Below are 9,287 nucleotides of genomic sequence, written 5' to 3'. Positions count from 1 at the left end.
GCTGGTTTCCTCACCGTTTCCCAACAACCTGCTGGTTTCTTCACCTTCTCCACTGCTGGTTTCTTCACCTTCTCCACTGCTGGTTTCCTCACTGTCTCCACTGCTGGTTTCCTCACTGTCTCCCTGACAACCTGCTGGTTTCAACACCATCTCCACTGCTGGTTTCCTCACCGTCTCCCTGACAACCTGCTGGTTTCAACACCATCTCCACTGCTGGTTTCCTCACCGTCTCCCTGACAACCTGCTGGTTTCCTCACCGTCTCCCTGACAACCTGCTGGTTTCCTCACCGTCTCCCTGACAACCTGCTGGTTTCCTCACCGTTTCCACTGTTGGTTTCCTCACCGTCTCCACTGCTGGTTTCCTCACCATCTCCACTGTTGGTTTCCTCACCGTCTCCACTGCTGGTTTCCTCACCATCTCCACTGCTGGTTTCCTCACCGTCTCCCTGACAACCTGCTGGTTTCAACACCATCTCCACTGTTGGTTTCCTCACCGTCTCCCTGACAACCTGCTGGTTTCCTCACCGTTTCCACTGTTGGTTTCCTCACCGTCTCCACTGCTGGTTTCCTCACCATCTCCACTGTTGGTTTCCTCACCGTCTCCACTGCTGGTTTCCTCACCATCTCCACTGCTGGTTTCCTCACCGTCTCCCTGACAACCTGCTGGTTTCAACACCATCTCCACTGTTGGTTTCCTCACCGTCTCCCTGACAACCTGCTGGTTTCAACACCATCTCCACTGCTGGTTTCCTCACCGTCTCCCTGACAACCTGCTGGTTTCCTCACCATCTCCACTGCTGGTTTCCTCACCGTCTCCACTGCTGGTTTCCTCACCGTCTCCCTGAAAACCTGCTGGTTTCAACACCATCTCCACTGCTGGTTTCCTCACCGTCTCCCTGACAACCTGCTGGTTTCAACACCATCTCCACTGCTGGTTTCCTCACCGTCTCCCTGACAACCTGCTGGTTTCCTCACCATCTCCACTGCTGGTTTCCTCACCGTCTCCACTGCTGGTTTCCTCACCGTCTCCCTGACAACCTGCTGGTTTCCTCACCGTCTCCCCTGCTGGTTTCCTCACCGTCTCCCTGACAACCTGCTGGTTTCCTCACCGTCTCCACTGCTGGTTTCCTCACCGTCTCCACTGCTGGTTTCCTCACCGTCTCCACTGCTGGTTTCCTCACCGTCTCCCTGACAACCTGCTGGTTTCCTCACCGTCTCCACTGCTGGTTTCCTCACCGTCTCCCTGACAACCTGCTGGTTTCCTCACCGTCTCCCTGACAACCTGCTGGTTTCCTCACTGTCTCCCTGACAACCTGCTGGTTTCCTCACCGTCTCCCTGACAACCTGCTGGTTTCCTCACCGTCTCCCTGACAACCTGCTGGTTTCCTCACCGTCTCCCTGACAACCTGCTGGTTTCCTCACCGTCTCCCTGACAACCTGCTGGTTTCCTCACCGTCTCCCTGACAACCTGCTGGTTTCCTCACCGTCTCCACTGCTTGTTTCCTCACCGTTTCCACTGTTGGTTTCCTCACCGTCTCCACTGCTGGTTTCCTCACCATCTCCACTGTTGGTTTCCTCACAGTCTCCACTGCTGGTTTCCTCGCCATCTCCACTGCTGGTTTCCTCACCGTCTCCACTGCTGGTTGCCTCACCGTCTCCACTGCTGGTTTCCTCACCGTCTCCCTGACAACCTGCTGGTTTCCTCACCGTCTCCACTGCTGATTTCCTCACCGTCTCCACTGCTGGTTTCCTCACCGTCTCCACTGCTGGTTTCCTCACCGTCTCCCTGACAACCTGCTGGTTTCCTCACCGTCTCCACTGCTGGTTTCCTCACCGTCTCCACTGCTGGTTTCCTCACCGTCTCCCTGACAACCTGCTGGTTTCCTCACCATCTCCACTGCTGGTTTCCTCACCGTCTCCACTGCTGGTTTCCTCACCGTCTCCACTGCTGGTTTTCTCACCGTCTCCACTGCTGGTTTCCTCACCGTCTCCACTGCTGGTTTCCTCACCGTCTCCCTGACAACCTGCTGGTTTCCTCACCGTCTCCACTGCTGGTTTCCTCACCGTCTCCACTGCTGGTTTCCTCACCGTCTCCACTGCTGGTTTCCTCACCGTCTCCCTGACAACCTGCTGGTTTCCTCACCGTCTCCACTGCTGGTTTCCTCACCATCTCCACTGCTGGTTTCCTCACCATCTCCACTGCTGGTTTCCTCACCATCTCCACTGCTGGTTTCCTCACCATCTCCACTGCTGGTTTCCTCACCATCTCCACTGCTGGTTTCCTCACCGTCTCCCTGACAACCTGCTGGTTTCCTCACCATCTCCACTGCTGGTTTCCTCACCGTCTCCCTGACAACCTGCTGGTTTCCTCACCGTCTCCACTGCTGGTTTCCTCACCGTCTCCACTGCTGGTTTCCTCACTGTCTCCACTGCTGGTTTCCTCAACATCTCCACTGCTGGTTTCCTCACCGTCTCCACTGCTGATTTCCTCACCATCTCCACTGCTGGTTTCCTCACCGTCTCCCTGACAACCTGCTGGTTTCCTCACCATCTCCACTGCTGGTTTCCTCACCGTCTCCCTGACAACCTGCTGGTTTCCTCACCGTCTCCACTGCTGGTTTCCTCACCGTCTCCACTGCTGGTTTCCTCACCGTCTCCACTGCTGGTTTCAACACCGTCTCCCTGACAACCTGCTGGTTTCCTCACCATCTCCACTGCTGGTTTCCTCACCGTCTCCACTGCTGGTTTCCTCACCGTCTCCACTGCTGGTTTCAACACCGTCTCCCTGACAACCTGCTGGTTTCCTCACCGTCTCCCTGACAACCTGCTGGTTTCCTCACCGTCTCCACTGCTGGTTTCCTCACCATCTCCACTGCTGGTTTCCTCACCATCTCCACTGCTGGTTTCCTCACTGTCTCCCTGACAACCTGCTGGTTTCCTCACCGTCTCCACTGCTGGTTTCCTTACTGTCTGTCACAGGCAGGCAGAGAGACAGACAGAGAAGAAGACAGGCAGACAGGTAGACCGACAGTAGAGAGGAGGACCTCTAAACCAGTGGACTGACAATGAGTTCCAGACTTTTTATTTTTTACATTTTATTTCAACTGCGACCTGGCCAAGATAAAGCACAGCAGTTTGACACATACAACAGCACAGAGTTACACATGGAATAAACAAAAATACAAATCTATATACAATGAGTGCAAATGAGGTAAGATAAGGGAGGTAAGGCAATAAATAGGCCATGGTGGCGAAGTAATTACAATATAGCAATTTAACACTGGAATGGTAGATGTGCAGAAGATGAATGTGCAAGTAGAGATACTGGGGTGCAAAGGAGCAAGATAAATAAATACAGTATGGGGATGAGGTAGTTGTATGGGCTGTTTAAAGATGGGCTATGGGCTATGTGCAGGTGCAGTGATCTGAGAGCTGCTCTGACAGCTGGTGCTTAAAGCTAGTGAGGGAGATATGGGTCTCTGGCTTCATTGATTTTTGCAGTTCGTTCCAGTCATTGGCAGCAGAGAACTGGAAGGAAAGGCTGGAGCGCGTGCTACGGGTGGGTGCTGCTATGGTGACCAGTGAGCTGAGATAAGGCGGGGCTTTAACTACTTGTAGGTGACCTGGAGCCAGTGGGTTTGGCGACGTGTATGAAGCGAGGGCCAACCAACGAGAGATTCTACTTTGTCTCTATACTGACGCTCGCAGTGGTGGTGGGTAATATATGGGGCTTTGGTGACAAAACGGATGGCGCTGTGATAGACTGCATCCAATTTGCTGAGTAGAGTGTTGGAGGCTATTTTGTAAATGACATCGTCAAGTCGAGGATCGGTAGGATGGTCAGTTTTACGAGTATGTTTGGCAGCTTGAGTGAAGGATGCTTTGTTGCGAAATAGGAAGCCGATTTTAGATTTAATTTTGGATTGGAGATGCTTAATGTGAGCCTGTAAGGAGAGTTTGCAGTCTAGCCAGACACCTAGGTATTTGTAGTTGTCCAAGCCAGAACTGTCCAGAGTAGTGATGCTGGACGGACGATCAGGTGCAGGCAGTGATCAGTTGAAGAGCATTCATTTAGTTTTGCTTGCATTTAAGAGCACGGAAGGAGAGTTGTATGGCATTGAAGCTCTTCTGGAGGTTAGATAGCACAGTGTCCAAAGAAGGGCCAGAGGAATACAGAATGGTGTCGTCTGCGTAGAGGTGGATCAGAGAATCACCAGCAGCAAGAGCGACATCATTGATGTATACAGAGAAAAGAGTCGGCCCAAGATTGAACCCTGTGGCACCCCCATAGAGACTGCCAGAGGACCGGACAACAGGCCCTCCGATTTGACACACGGAACTCTATCAGAGAATTAGTTGGTGAACCAGGCGAGGCAGTCATTTGAGAAACCAAGGCTGTTGAGTCTGCCGATAAGAATGTGGTGATTGACAGAGTCGAAAGCCTTGGCCAGGTCGATGAATACGGCTGCACAGTAATGTCTCTTATCGATGGCAGTTATGATATCGTTTAGGACCTTGAGCGTGGCTGAGGTGCACCCATGACCGGCTCTGAAACCAGGTGCATGGCGGAGGAGGTATGGTGGGATTCGAAATGGTCGGTAATCTGTTTGTTGACTTGGCTTTCGAAGACCTTAGAAAGGCAGGGTAGGACAGATGTAAGTCTGTAGCAATTTGGGTCTAGAGTGTCTCCCCCTTTGAAGAGGGGGATGACCGCGGCAGGTTTCCAATCTTTGGGGATCTCAGACGATACAAAAGAGAGGTTGAACAGGCTAGTAATAGGGGTTGCAACAATGGCGGCTGATCATTTTAGAAAGACAGGGTCCAGATGGTCTAGCCCGCCTGATTTGTAGGGGTCCAGATTTTGCAGCTCTTTCAGAACATCAGCTGACTGGATTTGGGAGAAGGAGAAATGGGGAAGGCTTGGGCGAGTTGCTGTGGGGGTGCAGGGCTGTTGCCGGATAGGGGGTAGCCAGGTGGAAAGCATGGCCAGCCGTAGAAAAATGCTTATTGAAATTCTCAATTATAGTGGATTTATCAATGGTGACAGTGTTTCCTAGCCTCAGTGCAGTGGGCAGCTGGGAGGAGGTGTTCTTATTCTCCATGGACTTTACAGTGTCCCAGAACCTTTTGGAGTTTGTGCTACAGGATGCACATGTCTGCTTGAAAAAGCTAGCCTATATTTATTCCTGACTTCCTGAAAAGTTGCATATCTATATCTATATGGGAGCTATTCGATGCAAATGCAGAACACCACAGGTGTTTTGTCCTGGTCAAGGGCAGTCAGGTCTGGAGTGAACAAAGGGCTATATCTGTTCTTAGTTCTACATTTTTTGAATGGGGCATGATTATTTAAGATGGTGAAGAAACCACTTTTAAAGAATGACCAGGCATTCTCTACTGACGGGATGAGGTCAATATCCATCCAGGATACCTGGGTCAGATCGATTAGGAAGGCCTGCTCGCTGAAGTGTTTTAGGGAGCGTTTGATAGTGATGAGAGGTGGTGTCCTCAGACCCGTTACGTATGCAGGCAATGAGGCAGTGATCGCTGAGATCTTGGTTCAAAACAGCAGAGGTGTATTTGGAGGGCAAGTTGGTTAGGATGATATCTATGAGGGTGCCCATGTTTACGGATTTGGGGTTGTACCTGATGGGTTCATTGATAATTTGTGAGAGATTGAGGGCATCAAGTTTAGATTGTAGGATGGCTGGGGTGTTAAGCATGTCCCAGTTTAGGTCACCTAGCAGCACAAGCTCTGAAGATAGATGGGGGGGCAATCAGTTCACATATGGTTTCCAGGGCACAGCTGGGGACAGAGGGTGGTCTATAGCAAGCGGCAACGGTGAGAGACTTATTTCTAGAAAGGTGGAGTTTTAAAAGTAGAAGCTCTAATTGTTTGGGAACAGACCTGGATAGTAAGACGGAACTCTGCAGGCTATCTCTGCAGTAGAATGCAACACCGCCCCCTTTGGCAGTTCTATCTTGTCGGAAAAGTTTTATAGCTAGGGATGGACATTTCAGGGTTTTTGGGGGTCTTCCTGAGCCAGGATTCAGACACGGCTAGGACATCTGGGTTGGCAGAGTATGCCAGTGCAGTGAATAAAACAAACTTAGGGAGGAGGCTTCGAATGTTAACATGCATGAAACCAAGGCTTTTACGGTTACAGAAGTCAACAAATGATAGCGGCTGGGGAATGGGAGAGGAACGAGGCACTGCATTAACCTCCACATCACCAGAGGAACAGAGGAGGAGTAGGATAAGGGTACGGCTAAAAGAACTGGTCGCCTATTACTTTCGGAACAGATAGTAAAAGGAGCAGATTTCTGGGCACGGTAGAGTAGATTCAAGGCGTAATGTACAGACAAAGGTATGGTAGGATGTGAATACAGTGGGGGTAAACCTGTGCATCGAGTGATGATGAAAGAGATATTGTCTCGAGAAATATCCTTTAAACCAGGTGATGTCACCGCATGTGTGGGAGGTGGAACTAAAGTGTTAAATAAGGCATGTTGAGCAGGGCTAGAGCCTCTACAGTGAAATAAGGCATGTTGAGCAGGGCTAGAGCCTCTACAGTGAAATAAGGCATGTTGAGCAGGGCTAGAGGCTCTACAGTGAAATAAGGCATGTTCAGCAGCTAGAGCCTCTACAGTGAAATAAGGCATGTTGAGCAGGGCTAGAGGCTCTACAGTGAAATAAGGCATGTTGAGCAGGGCTAGACTTTACAGTGAAACAAGGCGTATTGAGCAGGGCTAGAGGCTCTGCAGTGAAATAAGGCATGTTGAGCAGGGCTAGAGCCTCTACAGTGAAATAAGGCATGTTGAGCAGGGCTAGAGGCTCTACAGTGAAATAAGGCATGTTGAGCAGGGCTAGAGGCTCTACAGTGAAATAAGGCATGTTGAGCAGGGCTAGACTCTACAGTGAAATAAGGCGTATTGAGCAGGGCTAGAGGCTCTGCAGTGAAATAAGGCATGTTGAGCAGGGCTAGAGGCTCTACAGTGAAATAAGGCATGTTGAGCAGGGCTAGAGGCTCTACAGTGAAATAAGGCATGTTGAGCAGGGCTAGACTCTACAGTGAAATAAGGCGTATTGAGCAGGGCTAGAGGCTCTGCAGTGAAATAAGGCATGTTGAGCAGGGCTAGAGCCTCTACAGTGAAATAAGGCATGTTGAGCAGGGCTAGAGCCTCTACAGTGAAATAAGGCATGTTGAGCAGGGCTAGAGGCTCTACAGTGAAATAAGGCATGTTGAGCAGGGCTAGAGGCTCTACAGTGAAATAAGGCATGTTGAGCAGGGCTAGAGGCTCTACAGTGAAATAAGGCATGTTGAGCAGGGCTAGAGGCTCTACAGTGAAATAAGGCATTTTGAGCAGGGCTAGAGCCTCTACAGTGAAATAAGGCATGTTGAGCAGGGCTAGAGGCTCTACAGTGAAATAAGGCATGTTGAGCAGGGCTAGAGGCTCTACGGTGAAATAAGGCATGTTGAGCAGGGCTAGAGCCTCTACAGTGAAATAAGGCATGTTGAGCAGGGCTAGAGGCTCTACAGTGAAATAAGGCATGTTGAGCAGGGCTAGAGGCTCTACAGTGAAATAAGGCATGTTGAGCAGGGCTAGAGGCTCTGCAGTGAAATAAGGCGTATTGTGCAGGGCTAGAGGCTCTGCAGTGAAATAAGGCATGTTGAGCAGGGCTAGAGGCTCTACAGTGAAATAAGGCGTGTTGAGCAGCTAGAGGCTCTACAGTGAAATAAGGCGTGTTGAGCAGCTAGAGGCTCTACGGTGAAATAAGGCATGTTGAGCAGGGCTAGAGGCTCTACAGTGAAATAAGGCATGTTGAGCAGGGCTAGAGGCTCTACAGTGAAATAAGGCATGTTGAGCAGGGCTAGAGCCTCTACAGTGAAATAAGACATGTTGAGCAGGGCTAGAGGCTCTACAGTGAAATAAGGCATGTTGAGCAGGGCTAGAGGCTCTACAGTGAAATAAGGCATGTTGAGCAGGGCTAGAGGCTCTACAGTGAAATAAGGCGTATTGAGCAGGGCTAGAGGCTCTACAGTGAAATAAGGCGTATTGAGCAGGGCTAGAGGTTCTACAGTGAAATAAGGCATGTTGAGCAGGGCTAGAGGCTCTACAGTGAAATAAGGCGTATTGAGCAGGGCTAGAGGCTCTGCAGTGAAATAAGGCGTGAAATAAGGCATTGAGCAGGGCTAGAGGCTCTGCAGTGAAATAAGGCGTATTGAGCAGGGCTAGAGGTTCTGCAGTGAAATAAGGCATGTTGAGCAGGGCTAGAGGCTCTGCAGTGAAATAAGGCATGTTATTGAGCAGGGCTAGAGGCTCTACAGTGAAATAAGGCATGTTGAGCAGCTAGAGGCTCTACAGTGAAATAAGGCGTGTTTGAGCAGCTAGAGGCTCTACAGTGAAATTGAGCAGCTAGAGGCTCTACGGTGAAATAAGGCATGTTGAGCAGGGCTAGAGGCTCTACAGTGAAATAAGGCATGTTGAGCAGGGCTAGAGGCTCTGCAGTGAAATAAGGCATGTTGAGCAGGGCTAGAGGCTCTGCAGTGAAATAAGGCATGTTGAGCAGGGCTAGAGGCTCTACAGTGAAATAAGGCATGTTGAGCAGGGCTAGAGGCTCTGCAGTGAAATAAGGCATGTTGAGCAGGGCTAGAGGCTCTGCAGTGAAATAAGGCATGTTGAGCAGGGCTAGAGGCTCTACAGTGAAATAAGGAAGAGAAGAACCCCATCGGATGAATCACGTCAGTTGTCCTGATGAGTCGGGGGTCAAGCCAGTTGGCAAATAGAGGTATTGTAGCCCAAGTAGTGGCTGATGGACCTCTTTGGCTAGCTGGGAGATAAGCCTAGCTAGGTTAGCTCAGGATAATTGGTTATTGCTTCGGGACAGTGACGTTTGAATAACAGCTAGCTTAGCTGCGGTAATCCAGGTGAAAAATAAATAAAAGGTTCAGAGCTTGCGGTAGGAATCCGGAGATATGGAGAAAAATAAGTCCGATTTTCTCTGGTTTGAGTCACGTTTGTGCAGACTGGCAAGAGTTGTGCGTGCTAGAGGTGGCTGATGACTGCTAGCAGTGGCTAGCTGACTACTAGCTAGTAGCTAGTTAGCTGGCTAGCAGCTGTTGGGGTTCCGGGTCAGGCGACGGTTCAGGCGACGGATCAGCAGGGCTGATGGGTAATAGAATCCGATGGGCCTCTTAACAACAGTCCGATGTACTTTAGACAGCTAGCGGGCCGTGGCTAACTAGTAGCCAGTTAGCTTTTGATGAGTTGATGATTTCTGAAGT

The 9,287-nt window shown here is 50.4% G+C and overlaps 1 protein-coding gene across 1 annotated transcript; it reads right to left on the bottom strand.

The window, feature by feature from the left end:
- Nucleotides 1-253: 253 nt before the first annotated feature.
- Nucleotides 254-1,607, bottom strand: LOC135568597 (late histone H1-like). Its single transcript, XM_065015402.1, has 4 exons — nucleotides 1,485-1,607; nucleotides 787-849; nucleotides 550-660; nucleotides 254-454 (listed from the first exon to the last, which is right to left on the bottom strand). The coding sequence occupies exons 1-4, from the start codon at nucleotides 1,605-1,607 to the stop codon at nucleotides 254-256; spliced, it is 498 nt and encodes a 165-aa protein (XP_064871474.1).
- Nucleotides 1,608-9,287: the final 7,680 nt, after the last annotated feature.

The sequence above is a fragment of the Oncorhynchus nerka genome, unplaced genomic scaffold (assembly GCF_034236695.1).
Source record: "Oncorhynchus nerka isolate Pitt River unplaced genomic scaffold, Oner_Uvic_2.0 unplaced_scaffold_1454, whole genome shotgun sequence".
NCBI lineage: Eukaryota > Metazoa > Chordata > Actinopteri > Salmoniformes > Salmonidae > Oncorhynchus > Oncorhynchus nerka.
The sequence above is the reverse complement of the archived record's forward strand: the minus strand, read 5'-3'. Positions and strand labels throughout refer to the sequence as shown.

What these genes read in the sequence shown, in the direction of transcription:
- LOC135568597 (XM_065015402.1), bottom strand. Translation starts at nt 1,607, where the DNA reads ATGGCGAGGAAACCAGCAGTGGAGACTGTGAGGAAACCAACAGTGGAG. An exon ending in GGAAACAAGCAGTGGAGACG is followed by an intron (nt 850 to 1,484) that starts GTGAGGAAACCA and finishes TGAAACCAGCAG; the next exon opens with GTTTTCAGGGAGACGGTGAG. An exon ending in GGAAACCAGCAGTGGAGATG is followed by an intron (nt 661 to 786) that starts GTGAGGAAACCA and finishes TGAAACCAGCAG; the next exon opens with GTTGTCAGGGAGACGGTGAG.